The following is a 19,950-nucleotide window of genomic DNA, read 5'->3' as shown; positions in this document are numbered from 1 at the left end:
GAAGAAGAAGTAGGAAGGTGAATCAAAGAATTTTGTATGGTCCTAAAAATGTGTGCAAGGGGCCCATGATTTGAAATCAGCCTAAAGGTAAACTTAACCCGCCACTGGCCAGATGCATTTTTTTTTTAATGTGGGTTTCAATGAGTCTGCGTTTCAAAGGCAGAGAAGTTTTAATGCCAAGTCTGTTTTCATTGTGAGGTTGTATTGCTTTGTTTACCAAATGTCTGTCAATGTTTGTGCTATAAAATTTGAAGTAAAAGTTTTAAATTAAATACAAATGTTTGTAATCATTGCAAAAGTGAAGGAGAAGACAGTATGCAGTGAGAGTTTTGAACAGTGTTTATGGCAACTGGGGAGAAATGGAGAAATAACTAAGTAATGGAACACTCATGGAAAGTTGGCAACCCTAGATCCAAGTTGATTTGGAGGAACCTTCAGGGTGACTCTTTTTTGGAGCAGCTTTGAGATCTCCAACTCCTCTGCTTCTATCTGATTGGGTGGAACATTCAGGAGAGAGCTTTTTGGTATTTGGGGGTTGTAAAAGGGAATGGAGTATCCTCTGGATACAGTCCTTTGCACCCACCAATCATTTGTGATAGCTAGCCAGGCTTCTGGGTGCAAAGATAAGTGCCCCCGACTCCCTCCAGAGGAGGACAGGCAGGCAACCTTTCAGGAGAGCTGAAAGGGCATGTCCAAAAAGGAATCTTGAGACCCATGATTTTACAGACCCCTCAGCCACATAGGCAGTGTCTACCACTGTAATCATTTCCTCTGTGCCTCTGGGGGAATAGTCTCCCTGAGATTCCTGAAAAGGACCCTGAGATTTCTTGAACCACATTCCCCCCCCCAGTTATTCCTGGAAAAGGATCTTTGGAGGATAAAAAAATGGATTCCGTGGCAGACAGGGTCTTTCCATCTTTCTCACTATGGGAGAGTGTGTCTGTAACAGTGGGCCCAAGCAAAAATGATCTGTCAAAAGGGGCATTGGCGAAAGTTGCCTTGAAATGCTCCACAAAGTCATACAGCTGCATCCAGGTATGGCACCTAATGACAATGCCGAATTGGCGGCCCTTGAGGTATCCCTCCATCGCATGAGAGATTAACCTCATGGATGCATTGGAAATTGACTGTAGAGTGGCCAGTCGGGAGCAGAAGGATTTCCTATGCTCATCAGACATGGTCTCTGGGACCAAGCTAAAGAGTTCTTTGATTAAATCCCTCTGTAGCCTAGTAAAGTGGGAAACATAGTTTAAGTCTTGTAAGGTGAGGGTAGATGAGAGGGGTAAACTCTCTTGCCGAATCTGTCCATGGCTCTAGACTCCCTGTGAGGGAGATAGACAGTGGAGCTTTCTTAGGCCAGTGGCAACAACTATGGCATCTACCAGGATTCCTGTAGTCTAGTGGGGTCCGTCAGAGGGAACAGTAAGGATTTTGTCTGCACTCTTGGGGATTGGTTCTACAATGTCCGGATCCTTCCACACCCTTCTTGATATCAGGTTGACGAGTGCATCAGTGGGGGAGAGGGGGACACCCAAGATGTCGATGGGCTGAACCCAAAAGCCTCCAAGAACATAGTTTCCTCCAAGGTACAGTTTTGGGAAGACTTGTCCACCTCTTTGGTGCAGGATTTCCAAGATGTCTCTGAAGGAGAACATCCTCAGGTGGAGATCTGGGGGACCCTTCCCCTTCCTCAGAGTCGGTGTCTTCTGTTACAGTTTCCTCTGGGGAATCCCCTCAGTGGGGTGTTCTGGGGAGAAGTCTGAAGAGAACTGGGGTTTCCAAAGGTGGAAGTACTTGCAGGCTTTGCTGGGCTGGCTGTCCTTAGGGGGGTAGTGATGAGGTCTCCAAAACAGTCTCCAAGGGGGTGAGAAGTGAATCAGAATGAGTGGGAGATGAGGATCAACTGGGCATGGAAAGAGCCCTAACCACCACCTTGAAAGCAGAATTAGCTGAAGATGCCAAAGACTGCCCTCCCAGAACTACCAGGACAGAGGATCCCCAAGCCCCTCCAGCCGTCTACTCCAAGAGGGTAGCTAGGGCTGAGCAGACCTCACAACCATACTGAATTCCTCCGTTTATACTGGTTTTGAGGTGAAAATAATGGGGTGCCATGAATTCCCGAGTGGCTCCTTTAATTTCCGAATTTTCTGGGAAGTTTTTCAAAAATTTTTTGGGGGGGTGAATTTCTTCTGATGTCATCACGTGCAGGGGCACACATGATGTCTGCTTCATGAGCAGACTGCCAGCCTGTCAGAATTTGGCTGAGGGCTGGAGAGGGTGTATCTGTGTTTGTACAGAAACATGTTGAGTCCTGTGGCATAGCTGGGGGGCAAGAGGGGCAGCAGTTTTGGAACTAATCACATAGTTTCAAATAATGCAAAAACAAACCGTAGCAGCAACATGGCATTCTGCCGATCCCATCTGTGCTCTTCCTTCCACCCACACAAGAGACTGCTGTAAAAATTTGGTTCTTAATTTGGGTTTTTCAAGTAAGTTTGGTTCTTAATTATTATTGCTGCTATTAAGTAGGGTCCTGGTCGCATCTGTGCTCTCTTTCTGTCAACCTACACAGGCCCTGTGTTTATTGCTGTAAGGAGTTTGACGCATTGTCAGTAAGTCTGGTTCTTTATTATTATTGCTGCTGTAAAGAGGGTCCTGGTTGCATCTCTACTCTCTTTCTGTTCACCTGCACAAGCTTTGTGTTTATTGCTGTAAGGAGTTTGCCATTTTGTCAGTAAGTTTGGTTCTTAATTGTTGTTGCTGCTGTAAGGAGGGTCCCGGTCGCATATGTGCTCTCTCCTTGTCCACCTGCCCAATCCTTCTGTTTATTGCTGTAAGGAGTTTACCATATTGTCATTTTAGTATTGCATATGGAGCAGGCAAATTCTTTAGTATTGCATATGGAACTGGCAAGTTCATGGTGTGTGTGTGTGTCTGTGTGTGTCTGTCTCTGTCTAATGCTTCAGCTAAGGGTAACTGGTGGATAGGGTTACTCAGACTCAAACCCTGTACCTTGGGTACAAGAAGCAAGAGCCTGAATTCTCTACCTATACCACAAATTGTGATTCAAGGAACTGATGATTCCATACCTCTCAACTGTCCAGATTTTCATAGAATGTTTGGCTCATACTTTTGGTCTGTTTCTCTTAAAATTTGTGGTTTTCTGGCAAAACATTTAGAACTGAATTCACTAAATAATGATAGCCATTTCAGTTTCAGTCTTCCTATCTTTCAGGAAGCGCATGGTAGAACAAAATATTTTATTCTAGCAACTTTCTAAGATTATACAAGCAATGTTTAAAAGGTGTCCCTGGTTTTGGGCCTTTGTTCCCCCCTAATAAATTTTGGCTTTTTCCAGATTTCTTGTGCTGCATAATTCTTCAGGGGGGGAAAAGTTTAGTGCTGCTTTTGCCAAGTCTGTGTTAGTAACACAACAGGTAGTATACTTGCTTTTGATGCAGAAGGCTGTGGGTTCTACTCCAACAGTATGTAGATGGATAGCTGATATTGTACTGTGTTATACTTATACTTATACTTATACTTAAAGGGGATGGATGCTGCAGTCCTAAGAATGTCCTCTTTGGAGGATATACCTAGTAACTATGAACTTAGGTTCATAGGTAGGTGCTAGGCTATCTGCCCGAAGGCATTTATAAGCATAGCCAGAATGTGTTAGCTTTCGCCGCTCCCTTAGATTAGTTCCCTGTGCCTCTGTCCAGCAGGGCCTTTCTGTTTCCCATCTACTCGTCAAGGTTTCTCTTGAAGATGGTTAGCGAGGAGCTCTGCCTAATGTAGATTGGAATCTTGTTCCAGAACATGGGAAGTCTCTGGGACAGGAATCTATCCCTCCAGCATGTCCTATATATTGTTGTGGTGAGGTTTAGATCCCTGGAGCGTGTGGCTCGAGGGGATATGGTTTTCTTTAGGTGGCGCATGTCCATCAATTCTGGGTTGGACATGGCCTTGTATATCAGGCGGAGATCACCTCTGAGTAGGTGGTATGCAACCGAGTACAGCTGGAGTTTCTTCAGTCGAGCTGCATAGGGCATCTGCATTGAGGCCAGTGATCCTCTTGGTGAGATACTTCTGTGGTCTTTCCAGTTGTTGCAGGTGTCTTGTAAGGTACATCCCAAATGGGGCATTGTACTCTATGATGGGTCTGAGTGATGCATAGAGGGGCCCAATGACCTTTTTCGATCTGGATGCAAACCCTTTTGTGATTAGGTGGGCCACATAGAAGGATTTTCTAACCACTTTGGCAATGTGATTATTAAAAGAGAGGTTACTATCTGCTTGGGTCCCCAGATCCTTTATTATGTCTTCCGTATTTAGGGGGCTACCACCTATGTGGTAGTTTGTGGGTACTTTGTTTTTTCCAAAGGGGATGACTATGCACGGTTTGGCATTTAGCTTGAGGCCATGGTTTTGAACCCGGTATCTGTCTCAGTGAGACCCTTTTGGAGGATGTCTGTGTCAACCGGAGAGTCAATTATAGCGCCTAGTTTGCAGTCATCCTGTGCTTGCCTGTACCTCTGAGAAGTATATGCCTAACAGGAGGGGTTCTAGGACTGAGCCCTGGGGAATGCCACTTGTAACCGGTTTAGAGTCAGACCTAGCTCCCGCAACTCTTACCATGTGGGTTCTGTCTGTGTGCCAGTTGGCAACCCATCTCGTGACGTAGGGGTTTATGTTTAGGCTGGTGAGCTTGTCTGTAATACCTGAGTGGGGAATGGTGTCGAAGGCCTTTGCAAGGTCTAGGTAGGCTGTGTGGACCACTTTTCCCTCGTCTATAGCCTTGGTAACTGTCTCAAAGAAGTCCACCAGGTTTAGGAGGCATGATCTGCCCTTAACAAAGCCGAACTGGGTAGGGTCCAGTGTTTGAAGGTTTCCAATGTCTTTTTTAATGAGATCTATGATGATGCTCTCCATAGCTTCGCAGACCAAGCTAGTCAGGCTTATAGGGCGATAGTTCCCAGGGTCTGTTGTGGCTCCATGTTTGTGGAGTGGAATAACCGTTGCTGTGCGCACATAGCCTGTGGAGAGGCTGAGTTTAAACAGTGTGTTTAGGTGAGGGGTTAGTTTATCTTTGAGCTCGTGTAGGAAGCAGCCTGAGGCACTGTCCGGTCCCATTGATGCTGTCTTTTTGGCTTTAGAGAGGGCTGTTTTAACCTGAGTGTCTGTGGTTTCAGGGGCACTACATTCTTCCGATATAGTTATGGGCCCTTTTGGGGCTGAGAGGGGGGTGAAGTTTGCACTGAACCTGTCTGCCAGGATGTTGGCTATATCGGTCGGTTCAGTGTATTTTGTGCCATTCTGCACTAACTCTGAGCAGATCTTAGAATTGCCACTTAGATTCTTGACATAGCTAAAGAATGCCTTTTGGTTATCTTTGTAGTCCATGGCAATTTTTCTTTCGAAGCTACCTTGGATGATTTTATGAGGGAGTGTAGTTTCTTGCTGATACTAATCAGGGATGTCTTCCCTTCTTGGGATTTTACTCTTTTCTGTACTAGTTTCCTCCTCCTATTGTATAGCTTGTTTATGGCAGGGGTCCACCAGACTGGTTTCCTTTCCTTGGAGGAGTTGAGTCTTGGTTTTGTTTGGGATAGCATGATCCATGGATTGTTGTAGGTGCTCGTAGAGTGCATTAGTAAAGGAATTTGCAGCTTGGACAGCATTATCCTATAGCATGGGGGCTTTGAAACTTCCCACCTCGGTCTTAATTAATGTGAAGTTTGTTTTTGAAAAGTTTTTCATGGTGGTTTCTTTGACCGGGGGTGGTGACAGAATGTGGATATCCAGAGTGATTAGTTTATGATCAGATCTAACCAGCGAGGGGTTGACCTCTGGTGTGGAACACCGGTTGCCCATGTTGGTGATGACCAGGTCCAATATGTTGTCACCTCTGGTGGGGGTGTTGATCCAGGGCGTTTGAGTTTATAAATTCTAGGAAATGTTGGGCAAGGGAGTTTGTACTTGAGTAGTTCTCCCAGTTAATGTTTGGGTAATTGAAATCACCCAATATCCGGGTGTTTGGTAGGACCTTTATGTTTCCCAGTGTTTCCAGGAATGCGGAGTGGGTGTCCTGGGACATGGTGGGTGGTCTGTAGCAAGCTATAATTTGAATAGCAGTTTTCCCCATTGTTAGTTGCACGTGGATGATCTCTGAAGCATCGTGCTGTGCCACTAACCTGGAGGTGTGGGTATCCTTGATGAATATGGATACTCTCCCACCTTTTGTATTTCAATCTGGGTTTTGTGACCGATATTTATGGTATGAGTTGTAGCCTGGTAGTGCTGGGGTGCTCTCTGGAGCTTTAAACCAGGTTTCTGTTACTGCACATGTATCGATTTTCTCCATACTGAAGAATGCCTCGAGTGCATGCATTTTGAAGTTTAGACTTCTGGCATTGAGTAGCATTACCCTCAGTTTTATGTTACTTCTGCTATTTACGGCGGTGGGTTTGTCTTTTGAGCCTTGCCTAAAAAAGTTACTATGGGGGTGGCAAGAGCCTTGGCCAGTATTCGAAAGCCTAAGGGTGACAGGTGCAAGCCATCTCTAGCGAAGCAGCGTAGCTCGTCAAGCATGTCATCCCAGGCTGACAGACACTGGATCCCATTTGAAGGACACCAGAAGCTTAACCAATTGTTGAAATTGATAATTTTTTCTCTATACTGTGGTATCATTCTTGGTGAGGGCAGGATGCTACTCAGGGTCAGGGTCATACCAGCCTGGGCTACGTGATCAGAGAGCTCCTCCATGTCTCTTTTCATGTAGTCCAGGGAGGTACGGCTCAGGTCATTCACACCAAATGGGCAATGACAGAGTCATATTTGTACTTGTTCTGGAGTGACCTGAGTGCTTGTGTTATGTGGCGGATCCTGGCACCCAACAAGCAGCTAACAGTAACCTTCTCCTTGTTCAGCCTAGTGAGTGGGACGTCAGTGTGCCTGACTATAGAGTCACCTATTACTAGTGTGCTGGGTATGTTATTTTGCCTTAAGGGCTGTGATTGTGTGGCACACTGGTTTTGTGAAGTATGTGTTTCATGGTTTGTGTTGGGGGGGTGGAGGTTGATTGGATGTCTGCTTTGGAGGTCTCTGTTGCTTCTGCAGATTTTTATGTAGAGCCTCCGAGTATGCTTTCGTGTATTTATGTGTGTTTTTTGCCGGTGCTGGTTTCATAGGTCTATGTGAGACTGGTGGTGTGATGCAAGTAATTCCCTTCTCCTCTTGACTGCCTGGTCCAGTCTTGGGTTGAGAGAGCTTAGCCTCCAGTTTGGCTGTATAATTGCATCTCTCACAGGTATTAGTGTTTGGTGGAAGGAGGAGAGGGTTGTCGGTGTACATGAGGCAATTGTAACATTGCCTCAAAATGCCCAGATTCACCAGTTGGACGGGAGAGTACGCCTGAATCTGCCCTTTGGACGTGCCTGGATAGGCACAGTGAACTGTTTTACTGATTGGCTGGTAAGGTCGAATAGAGAGCCTTGTCCTTCTCTACAGTATAGGGGGGGGGTCTAGTGCTAAGGTTTATTAGTGTTTGCTATGAGTTTTGAGCAAGTGCCGGTATGAGAAATGAATGGTTTGAGTGCTTAAGTTGAAAGTTTGTCTAGTTCCAAGGGAAAAATTGAAGAGTAGACTTTGTGGAGCGGGAGTAGTTATACCCTAGCTAACCGGCGCTGCCCGGCACGCAAAACCGTGCAAATGCGGATTTTATAACAGGGAAATGAAAGAGATAGAAATTAGCCCAAAATGGCCAGTATAGCCAATAAACTACTACTTTCTGGGCTGAAACCACTCCTCCAGGGACAGATAGGGTGCTCAAAGCTCCCTCTCTCACAGTGAACAGAGAAACTTCCTTCTATCCAAGTAAGGTATGGGCAAACACAGAAACTTGTAACTCAGCCCTGAATTCAGCACTAACCTGAAAACTGGACATTACTAGCTTAGAAAGGCGGGAAAACAAGTATATTTTTTTTTGTTTTTTTTTTCAGAAAATAAAGCAGATGCAATCTCAAAAACACTTTAAATGCACAAAAATGGCTATCACACTTGAGTGTGTAGCCTACAACAGTTAAACAGGTAATTTAAACACAAAAACGACTTTGTTAAAGTGCAGGCAGTAAAATAAGTACAATATGTAGCTGAAACAAGCTTTTTAAATCACAGAAACTCTAGAAAATTGGCGTTTTAGGGAGCATTGGCTAACTTTGCTTACTTGTTGTCAGTTTGCCATCCATTCCCTATTGCAATATTACTAGCTTATCATTTTTTTTTTTTTTTTAATGTAACACAGGCAATTTATTTTTCAAGGGCAACAGGCACTTTATTTGTAGATGATCATTTTTAAAAAACAGCTAAAGGCAATGTTAGCTCTGGAACCTAAATGTAAGTGTTTCAAAGGTAATGTTTTGTATGGATAATTCTGAAACAGATTGCTTAAATATTTTCCATAGAAAACATTGTTTCATAGTGATGATCTTTGTAGAAATTATATTGAATGTATTCCTAGTGTTAGCTAAATCCATATATTATTACAGTTATTTGAATTCAGTTAATTACTACACTTCTCTTTGAAAGAGCTGATTGCATTCGCCAAAAAGTGCTCAGTCTGTAAATCTACCTATCTTCTGATTTCCTCTTTCCTCTGTTTAAATCCAGCTCATTTATTTTATGGCTGTAGAAGGCTGAAGCAGCTCATTTTATTTTTGTAAAAGATTGTATTTTAGTTTTGCAGTTTGCACAAGTTCAAAGTTTGATACAAGTTCAAATATTAATTTAAATAAAACACTATCGTTCTGTTTATTTTGTGTAATATTTTGTCTGTTCTTCAATTTGCGTTTAAAAGTTTGTATCCCACAGTTCCACCAGAGTGGTTGCGGTTATATAATTATGTATGCAAATTTTATGTTAATCAGCATACGGATTTGTACCTATTTTTCATGTTCCTTTGTCCAGATTTTTTATGATTTCAGGTTGAGAGGTATGGGGCTCAGCTGTCAAATGTCGACACTGTGAGGGGAAGCGATGGGTCTGAAAACTTTAGAGCTGAAGTCAACCCTCGGAACTGATGTTGAGGCTTCAGCTCTGGTGAGTCAGGGAAGGTGCCAGAGTCAGACAGCCACTGTTGGCTCCCTCACCTCAGCTCTCTGGGTATTCGGATCCGAGGGCTCCGAAGCAGTAGGTCGGATTGGAGAAAGAGCTAAAGGTCTAAAAGATGACTGTCTTACTGCAGTCCCAGTAGGGGTTGGGCCTGGTAAGAACCCCATCTGGATCTGCATCTGAAGGAACTGCCTCATCAATCTGTCCACCTCTGATTCAGAAAGGCTGTGGGAAGACCTGAGAGATGATGCTGTGGAAGGTGGCCTTGTTGAAATTCTTATAGATCTCTCTTTACAGGGAGACGGTGTGGTAGGAGGACAAGGCTGCAAACGCAAAAGAGCTTGGAGCTGAGGAGAGGATTGGGCAGACTCAGATCTGAGAGTCTGGGATCCGACACCTTAGGAGTCTTGGCTGGAGGCTCATCTGAAAAGATGGCAGCAGATTTTCCCTGGGAACATTTTCTGTGTTCCCTGTCTTCTCTATGTTTCTTGGAGAGATGTTGAGCCCCTGAAGAACCTGCCGACAGGGCTGAAGGAGATAAAAGGCCCCTCAAAATAAGTTTATTTCTCCTGTCAGCTAGTGATGTCTGGTGAAATCTCTCACAGATAGAGCAGGAGGCTTCGAGGTGAGCAGGGCCGAGACAATATACGCACTCCCTCTGGGCATCAGATAAGGGAATCTTGTGCCCACAGAAAGTGCACTTTTTAAATCCTAAAGTCTTCCCAGACATCCTACAAAAATAAGGGAAAGGAGAAAGAGAAATAGGAGGAGGATACCAGAAGCACAGGTTAGGAGGTAGGGTAGGGTAGTGGTCAAGGAAAAACTGCAGAGGAAAGTCAATCATCTTAATTAAAACTTCTGCCAAGGATCTCAAGTCAGCAGACCCCAATGCTTCTCCTAAGAGTGTACATCTGAGGTAATTGTGGGAATGAGGCATTATGGGTAGAGGAGGAGCTCATGCTTCGGATCCTAAGCTTTTGAAAGAGGCCAAGTTGGATCCAAGGTCGGATCCGAAACCCACATGTTGAGGAAGAATGAAAATAGCAGCATCAGATCCCCTGTTAGCCTTACTGTGTTAGAACTATTAACTCTGGCTGTGTACGAACACCTTGTCTATGGCATATTGTATATTACTGTATCATGTTTATACAGCTGTTACTGTAATGGAGATTCTGGTGCACATGCAGATATACTATCAATGTTCTATGCTTTCTTGGCCAAGTTTTACCTGAAAAGAATCTTTAGATCAGTGTGCCTGCCATTTTAACAAATGCATAAATAAATAAATAAATTTAATTGAAAGTCCACATGTAAAAAGAGAGAGAGAACATGCATCTTTCTCATGGGATTTGAGCAGAGGTCAAGACTGACTTTCAGACCCTGGAGCTCTGAGACATTGATCTTCACCAGTGAGCCACCATGCTACCCAGATGTTAGGCTGCCAATGTAACTAGACACTTACTGGACTGAACTAGAATGGCTGCAGATTGTTGACCAAAGTCACACATTCTCCTTCTCTAGAGAAAATTAACTGAGTTACTTAAAAAGAAGAAAGGTGCTCGATAATGGAGTGAATTACTTAAAAAGGTAAAAGGTGCTCGGGTTATTGTTAAAATTATACTTATTTCTGGTGATGCATATGTAGTTAATTGAAGTAAAAAAAAAGTCTCCTGTCATTACAGAATATCAATTGCCTGTACTACACCAGCAGTTCTACTGTGTACCATTCTTTTAACTTGGTAAATAGCACTTTATTGTTTTAAGTAAAGGAATGCTTCAGTGCCATCTAAAGGGCTAAAGCTTTTGGTTCATTGCCTTCCCATGATTTATTGAAACAGCAGTGAACAGAAACCCATGTATATTAAAAAGTGTATCTGGATAGCTTTGTTTGTTAGTGAATTGTACGTAGGTCACAGTAACTGGGAATAAGTTTGTTTTTTTTTTGTTTGGATTGTCTTTTAAACACACTGGCAAGAAACTAGATGTATATTTTTGGGGTGGTTGGATAGCTGTACTGTGGATGAAAGCAGCTTGTCCTTTATATTTACTTAATTTAAACTCTAGCATTAAGGGTTGGTGTTCAAGTGTGTAAAATAAATTGGAATATGAATACTTTTTTAATAAGCTGTCAGCCAGCCAGATGAGGAGTTAGTTGTAATGTGGATGAAAATAACTTTTCCTTTTCATTTGCTCAGTTTAATGCCTGGCACTAAGGGTTAATGTGCATTTATGTGAAATACTTTGGAATAGTCTTTCTTTTCTGGGGTGGGTGGTTCTGTACTGTTTATAAAAGCAGTGTACAATCTTCATTTTCTCTGTTTAAAGTCTGGCATTAAGGGCTAGTATGCATTTCTGTGTAATAAGTTATGATATTTACTTTCTCTCTTTTTAATATGTCATTAGGCAACCATGTTGGGAGCTAGCTGTGTTGTGGTTAAAAGTAACTTGAACTTTCATTTGCTTAGTTTACAGTCTTGCATTATATCTATGTGAAATAAATTAGAATATATATTCTCTTTTTTAGGGGGTATGCTATTTGTACTGTGGATGAAAGCAACTTGTCCACTTCATTTGTTTAGGTATGAAATAAATTGGAATATTTACTCTTTTTATATGTTTGGCAATCAAACAGTTGGGAGTAGCTGTGCTGTGGATGAAAGCAACTTTCCTTATTCATTTGCTATGTTTCAAGTTTGGCATTAAGGGCTAGTCTGCATTTGTGGGACATGAATTGGTATATATATATTCTCTGGCCAGTCTTTGTCTGAAACAAATTTTAAACTGACCCTGATTTCACAGAATGTTTAGGCCTAATATTTTTGGTCTGCAACTTACAATCTTGTTATTTGTCTAGCTTACAGGATGGCATTACAAGACGGGTGTGCATTTGTATAAAATGAGCTGGAATATTTACTCTCTGGATGCTGTTTGAATGAAGCCATTTTGAAACTGTTCCTGATTTTGCAGAATATTCCTAACTTTGACTCGTATTTCTAGCCTGTGCCTCATAAAATGCGTGGTTTTCTACAAATCATTGAGGATTGGAGTCACTGAATGGGGGGATTGGACTGTCTGTGGATGAAAGCAAGTTACCCTCCTCTAGCTTTCCATTGAAGGCAGTGAATGCCGAGGCGCTAGAACGTATTAAACTCTTTGTTTTTTCCTGGACTGGATTGTCATATTTGTTCTGCAGTTTTACTGTTCTACAGTATGTGTTGGTTATTGCTTTCTAGCTTTGTCTGACTAGTGTGTATCTGTATGAACTAAACTGTTGGGTGCTGTTTGTATGAAACCAAGTAAAAGCTGTCCATGGTTTTACAGAATGTCCCTGACTTTGTCTTATTTTTATATGTTCCTCATAAAATTTGTGGCTTTCTGGCAAATCACTGAGTACTGCAGTCATTAAATAAGACCAACCAGTTTGAGTTTCAGACTTTATATCCTTCAGAAAATGCATTTTAATGTAAACATTGATATTATATTAACTTTCTGACTATACAACAGCCTTATATTGATGTGCGTCTGATTTGGGGTCTTTGTCCCTTGACATTTTTTATTTTGATTCTTGTGCTAAAAGGTGGACAGGTATTTTTTATTGTGATCAGATGAGGTCGATACAGCAGAGTGACTGTAATTGCTGGGTGGGGGTAGAGGCTGTATGTGGTTGAAAGTAACTTGTCATGTTGTTGTTTGTTGACATGATCTGGTTTCATTGGACTAATGTACATTTGTGTGAATTAAGTTGAAATCATTTGGACTTGCTTCTGTTTATGTGAAACAAAGTTGAAAACACACAGCTTGCAGCTGTCCAAGTTTGCCAGCTGCTGCAGATTTTGCCTCATATTTTTGGTTTGTTCCTCATAAAATTTGTGGATTTCTCGTAAATTGCTGAGAATTGTGGTCATTAAGTAATAACAAGAGATTGAGGTTCAGATTTGATGTTCATCAGAAGATGCATGCTAATGCAAAAAATATTCTAGCAATTTAAACATTTATTCTAACAACTTTAAGTATTTGACAGCAGCATTTAAAATCTGTGCCTGGTTCTGGGCCTTTGTCCTGATCCATACTCAGTAGTTGAGAGGTATTATTTGTTTACCACAATCAGTTGAGGTATGTGGTAAAATGGCTAAATTTGAAATGCATTAATATGTCAATAATTATTATTTTGACCACAGTCAGATATCTGAGGTGTACATGGTAAACAATGGGGCAATGATTGCTGTGTGTAGTGGATGTCTGTGGATGAGAATGACTTACCTTGCTGCCATGAATATTTTGCTGTGGCCACTTGTTTATCTCAGTCAAACATTTGAAGAATTTATAATTGATGGGTATGGACAGTCATAAGTTATAACAAAAGCAATTTGAATTTTCTTAAATGAGGGAGATGAATTCAAAAGAACAGTCACATTTATGTGTGGTCCCCTGAAAATAGAAGTCTACCAGGTTACGTAGGCATGACCTTCCCTTAACAAATCCAAATTGGGATGGGTCAGTGTCTGTAAGTTGCAAAGTCCTTGTTTATCATTTCTGTGACAATTCATTCCATGTCTTTGCATATTAGGCTTGTTAGACTGAGGAGATTGCAGTTCCTGGGTCAGTTGATGATCCCCCTTTGTGAAGGGGAATAACTGTTATGGTCCTCCATTCACTTGGAACATAACCTGTTTCAAGGCTGTAGCTGCAGTTGCTCAAGTCATCTTGATAGGTCTAGTTTTAGACTGGTCAGAACACAACTGAGGATATTGTCAGGCCCATGTAGGTGGTATTGGCTTTAGTGTGTGCTGCCAGCACCGGGTCCCTGCTAATAGTTTGGGGTATTATGTTGTAGGGGATTTTACCTAGTGGAGCTGGAAAGGACTGTGGTAAAGTTTGAGCTGAATGTATCAACTAATAGATTTGCTGTGTTACCCTGATCAGTGAAGGTGCCACTGTTCACCACACTTCTCTGTATTACCTTTAAGGTTCCAGACATAGCTGAAAAAGGCATTTGGATTGCCCTTAGCGTGCGAGACTATGATGACCTCATAGTTGTTTGGGTAATTTTTTGATTACATCTGAGTTTGTGACTTATCTTACTGTTGAACATCCTGTTTTACCAATATTCCAGGGTTTTACCTAAAGTTCACAAAGATGCACAATGACCCCCCCAGACCTATTGTTTCTGGGAGGGGGTTGTTAACTGAACTTTTTGCTATATATGTTGATCAACAGTTACGTGTGGTTTTGGATGGGATTGAGACTGTGCCTAAAGATACCAAGCAGTTCTTCGGGGGGGGGGGGGGTTGTATAATTTTACAAGTAGAGTTTAGGATCTGGTTAACTGCCTTATAGTGACTCTTGATGTTGAGTCACTTTTTACAGTGACTCCGAACTTGGAAAGGGTAGAGATGACAAGGGCTTTTCTTATGAAGCACAATAGTTTTGATATTAAATGCATTGATTTGATCTGCCTATTAGAGGTAGTTTTAGAGAACATTGTTTTTATGTTTGAGGGTGTCTACTATATTCAGATGGCTGACAGAGCTATGGGCACACCATGTGCCAGTAGCTACGCCAGCATGGTTTTAGTTTATTGGGAATGTGAGTTTTTGTTGGATGATAATGAGTTTGTACATTGTCACCTATTATAGGTGATTTGTAGATGATAAATATTTGTTATAAAGGGGCAATGAACAACAGTTGTACTCCTTTGTATCTTTTTACATACCACAACCATGATTTTAAAGTAATCATTCCAGGGACAGTATTATGTTCCTTGGATGTGTTGGTTTCTAAAGACAAGGATGGACAGTTTACTATAGGGCTTTACAGGAAACCCTGCAGGAAGAATGTAGTCCTACAATGTGGTAGTATTCACCCCCCACATGCATACAAAACCATTTTGAAGGGTCAAGCCATGTGGGTCTCAAGGTTAAATAATTCACAAGAAGGGTTCTTCAATGACTAACCCTGTTGAGGAATGAATTTATAAGCAGAGGCTATGCATATAAAGAGGTTGAGGATATTTGTACTCAGGTGATACATCTGAGGAATGGTGGGGCTAGTGCATATTTTTCTGGAATTAATGTGAAAACACAGAGTCATGCTGTGGACCCTGATGGGGATTACAAGGAGGTTTAATGCTTCTCTCCCTTTAACCTTGTCTTATACCAGTGATACAGGATCCATCGGTTGTTGTTTTTTCCTGGTTAGGGTTCACCACAGCGGAACTCCGGTCCACTAATGATTGTCAGTCGATTTTATGGTGCCGAGGTGCCAGCCCGATGCCCAATCTTCAACGAAGGCACTCCCATTCACACATGTCTTTCGAACGCCACTTGACGTGGGGATGACATGCAGACTCCTCACAGAAGACACTCCAGCCGAGAATTGAACTGGAGAACCTCTTGCTGTGAGGCGACAACACTACCACTGCACCACTGCAGCTTCGATACAGGATCCATCTGTAATGTCATTAAATCTAACTGGCACATTTTAACTACTAATGATTGTATCAGGAATGTAGTGGGTGACTGTCCATGTATTAGATATAGAAACAAGTAATCCCTCAAATGTCAGTTGTGTTATAAGACCAATTCTTTACTTTCTAAGGCAGACCCCATTAGTCGAGGCACATGTTGCTGCAGTAGATGCAGGTTCTGTGCCTCTGTTAATACCTGTAATGTATTTGTCCATCCGAGATCTGGGGTCACTTTTACTTGTGCAGCTGCTAATTGTTGGACCGCTGATGTAGTTTATTTAGCATTATGTAACTCTTGCACCTGTTTCTCTGTAGGATAGACCAATCGCCTATTTTTTGAGAGAATAAGAGAACATCTTTATTGTATTCGCAAGGGCGATAGCGATACTAGGCATGCCTTACCCAAATATGTTATTGAGTTTGTTTTTTTTACACACTTTCAAGTTTCTTGTACTAGAGAATGTTTTATCAGGTTCACGCATGGGTGATTTTAAAAATTACACTGAGAACAGGGAGTTGTATTGGATTATTAGACTTCAAGCTGACAAGACACCTGGTTTGAATGGTAAAGTTCTTTAAAGCGAGCTTTGAAGTTGAGGGACTTGTTTAAATGAATTTTTAAGCTTTCTGATTGGTTATGTTTAATTAGGGTTTGTCATTGGTTGTGTTAGTTTCCTGTTCTTTTAAATGTGTTTCAGTTGTCTTGATGTGTTATGATCTGAAGAAGCACCTTATGGTGTGAAAGCGCTTACCTTTTGCTTTTTGTTTTTGCAGTTAAAGTGCTGGTTCATTTTATCACTGCCATGTATCTGCCGCCGTTATTTTATACTGCCACATTCAATTTTGTTTTCGGCTCAGTTTGTTCCTCGTGGGGTTTTATGTCATAGTTGACATTGTTGAACTTAACTAAACCTCTTAAGTTTCTTGTTTAGTTGTATAAGAGAACACTTTCCTTCAGGGGAATTGCTCTTCCTGCCTTTCGCCATGACTTTTTATATTTTATTATATACCCTGTTTAGGTGAGGATTCCACCAGTGAGGCTTATTTTTAGTGTTTGCTTTGGGTTTACTTCTGATATGTACTGCAGCATCTGTGCACCCAGTCATGTTTGTATAAGGACATTGTGTATAATTCTACATAGGTAGCTGTGATCTCGGAGTTAGGGGGAGCCTTGAATTTTAACTGCCACTTAATAGGGTGTAGTTTGCCTTAGAATAGTTCATGTTTGTTGCTTGTTTAGCTGGGTTTTCCATGTTGATTTTTATTTCAAAGGAGGCAGCTTTGTGATCAGACCTCATTAGTGAGGACATGACACAGTGGGGTGGGGGGTGCGTGCAATGCTCTCTCATGTTGGTAGCTACCAGATCCAGTATGTTAGATCCTCTGGTTGGAGCGTGCACTGTCTGTTCCATGTTGTTTGTGCTGATAAAGTCCAGGAGACATTGGAACTGCGAGTAGTAGTCTCCCATGAATAAGGTGTTTGGTTGCATGGCAAATGCCTCTACTAGGTTTAGATGAGAGTCATGAAATTCTAAGGGCATAGATGGTGACTAGCTAATCATAATATGGTGAGGGACCTAATCTGTGGTGACTTACACGTGGATTAGCTCCATGGTTTAACCAACCTAGAGGTATGATGTTGGTGTAAATTTGTGGAAGGCAATGTAGCTTTACACTGCCGGAATTCTTTCTACGGCTTTAAACCAGCACCCCACCCCAACCGAATCAACCAACCCAGTGTTTGAGTTGAAGTTGTCAGCTGAGTATTGATAGTTCTACAGTACACAGACGCACATACATGCACATACCTATAGCTATCAATCTAAATATATAGATAGATATGTGCATGTGTGTGCCTATATGTAACTAGTCACACAGGTCAGATGTTATTATGCCTTCTTTCCTAACAGTTAACTTGCATAGCTTATTAACTGTAATTAGTGTCTCAGCACTTTTATTGAAATATTCTCAAACATCATGTTGCACAAGGTAGCTTGTATAAAATTAGGTTAATACTGGGTATAACATAACGTGTGGCTTGTGTTCTTTAACGTTAAGATCATACTGCATTGTGTAGGTGTTCCTTCAAGGTACAGAGAACAGACCCGGGAAAGGGGCTGTGTTTACTACCTGAAAAACTTAATGGGTGTTAGTAATGATATGTAAGCATTTATCTTTGTGGCATGTCTTACTGGGGATGTAGGATTTCAACAGGTGCTTGGACTTCTGTATGACTCTTGCATAACAAATTTGTCAGTCAGGCTGTGAAAAATGTCATTGACATGCTTAGCTTAGAACATCTGTGGCTTGGGGCATGCAGCTTCCTCCTCATGTAGTGGTAACAAGAAAGTAAAGTGGGTTCCACAGTAATCATGTTATGAGTAGTTAGACTGGAATATCTGTGAATGGCAACATTGCTGTGAGTTGTTATTATGGTTCATCTTCTGTATTGTGTATTGCTGTATCTCAGGTGCATGAAAATGTATTCTGCCACACCCTTCTAGAATCAGGTATGATTTAAGAAGGGGTATACAGGCTGCATCCTGTGGAGCACGACATGATCCACAGCTTAATTTTTAGGAGTGCATCTACAACTTATTTGACATAAGCACATCTTTTATGAATGCATACCACAATGTTATGGCGATAGCAGTACCACTACTGTTACTTCTATGCAAGAACTTCATTATACCAGATGTCTTTTATTAACTTTCCTCCACAAAAAAGTGCTGTCATTTGTAGAAATAACATTTATACACTTTTAATATTTGCTTACAGTTATATGATGACAAATAAATCAGCTAACGTTTTGGAAGCAAGTGTACTTTTCCCACCAGTTCTGTCATTAATAACTTACTGTTAAAGAAAGTGTAATTTTATCTTAAACTTGTGTTGTAAAAGCTAGATGTTTACTGTATAGTAAGTTTTATGTTCAATGTTCAACATGAGATTAATGCTTGTCTGCTTTAGTGAATTATCTTCCAATGTTTTTCATTTTATAGCTAAAAAACCTAGGTTATGAAGAGTTACAAATGCGGCTAAGTGCACTGGACCCTATGATGGAGCGAGAAATTGAAGAGCTTCGTCAGCGTTACACAGCTAAACGACAACCTATTCTTGATGCAATGGATGCCAAAAAACGAAGACAGCAAAACTTCTGATTTTATAGCTTTTGAAACTGCAAGCTTGAATAACAGAAATAAACTGATTGCTGTGTAATTGCCTACTTACATTTTAATATGCATTGAAGACATAGTGATTGGCTAATTATGAAAATGTTACATTTGGAAGGAATTTGCTCTCTTGACCCATTTTACTGTGACCAAATGCTTTTAATAAGAGGGACATCTTTACCTAGAGCGCAGTATTGGATGTTTTAGCAATTCCATCACCTCTGAACTGGATTTTATCACACGTTTTTAAACCTGCTAGAAAATGCTAATTTAAAAACCAAAGAATAAGTCTTAGAGATAATTTTTTTCGGCTTGAACAACATTCAGTATTGCCAATAATTATTCTTTGGGTGCCTTCGGTTGCATTCCCTCTTTGTGCTGGGTGATGTCACTGTGCAACACACTGTATATCTAGAATTCCATAGTAGTACAAGACTGATCTTAAGGCATTGTTTTCACAGTGAGCTCAATCATGGATATATTTTATTTTTATTTATTTTTCCTGGCATTCCTTTTGCATTCTAGTATGTCTGAATTCTTAGTGAAATGTAGGTGCAAGGTTTGAGTCAGTACGTGTTTGTATATTCGACTTTCATAAAAAAAAAAATATGCTTATGTGCCACTGTATAACACAGACAGGGACCAATCACATTTATAAAATGAACATCCATGTTGTCACTATGCATCATTCATTGTATGTATTAGATTCTGTATATAAATAGTCATGCCAAATAAAAACCCATTAAGAGGTTCTGTGCATTTTGACATAAATTTACATTTTGTTGTTAGAATATTTTGTATTTCTGAGCTCACGTTAAAGAAAGATTTGCAAAAGACTTATTTCAAAACATGCTTTCCAAACTTCAGAGGAATAAATCATGAAGGATTTTGTTACTTAAATCCCTGCTGCTTAGTGTTTCATTTCATATGTCTGTGTTAGTGGGCATTATGTGGTTAAAACACATTAGCATAAAAAATACAAGACAAACATTGCTGAGTTGTGACTTGAATTCTGTATTATCTTAAACTTGGCTTATGAAGATAATCAAGGTCTGCACTGTTACCATGGTTATAAAATCCTGAAGTTAAAACCATGAAGAAGTATCTTTCCTCTTTAGGCAGCATTTTGCATGCAGATATAGGGTTTTATACCTCAGCAGTAACAGGAAACTTTTTTTTTTATAATTACTTATGTATCTGTATAAA

General features: G+C 41.0%; 1 protein-coding gene across 1 annotated transcript in view; it reads left to right on the top strand.

Annotated features, from left to right (window-relative positions):
* Nucleotides 1-19,644, top strand: part of STK3 (serine/threonine kinase 3) — a 3,088,627-nt gene extending 3,068,983 nt beyond the window's left edge. The window contains exon 11 of the mRNA XM_044065641.1: nt 18,574-19,644. Coding sequence (XP_043921576.1) covers nt 18,574-18,732 — 159 coding nt within the window. The 3' untranslated portion in view covers nt 18,733-19,644. The remainder of the gene's footprint in view (nt 1-18,573) is intronic.
* Nucleotides 19,645-19,950: the final 306 nt, after the last annotated feature.

The sequence above is a fragment of the Protopterus annectens genome, chromosome 3.part0 (genome assembly GCF_019279795.1).
Source record: "Protopterus annectens isolate FY-2018-M chromosome 3.part0, PAN1.0, whole genome shotgun sequence".
Taxonomy (NCBI): Eukaryota; Metazoa; Chordata; order Ceratodontiformes; family Protopteridae; genus Protopterus; species Protopterus annectens.
Note: the sequence above shows the minus strand (reverse complement) of the source record. Positions and strands in the feature narration are given on the sequence as shown.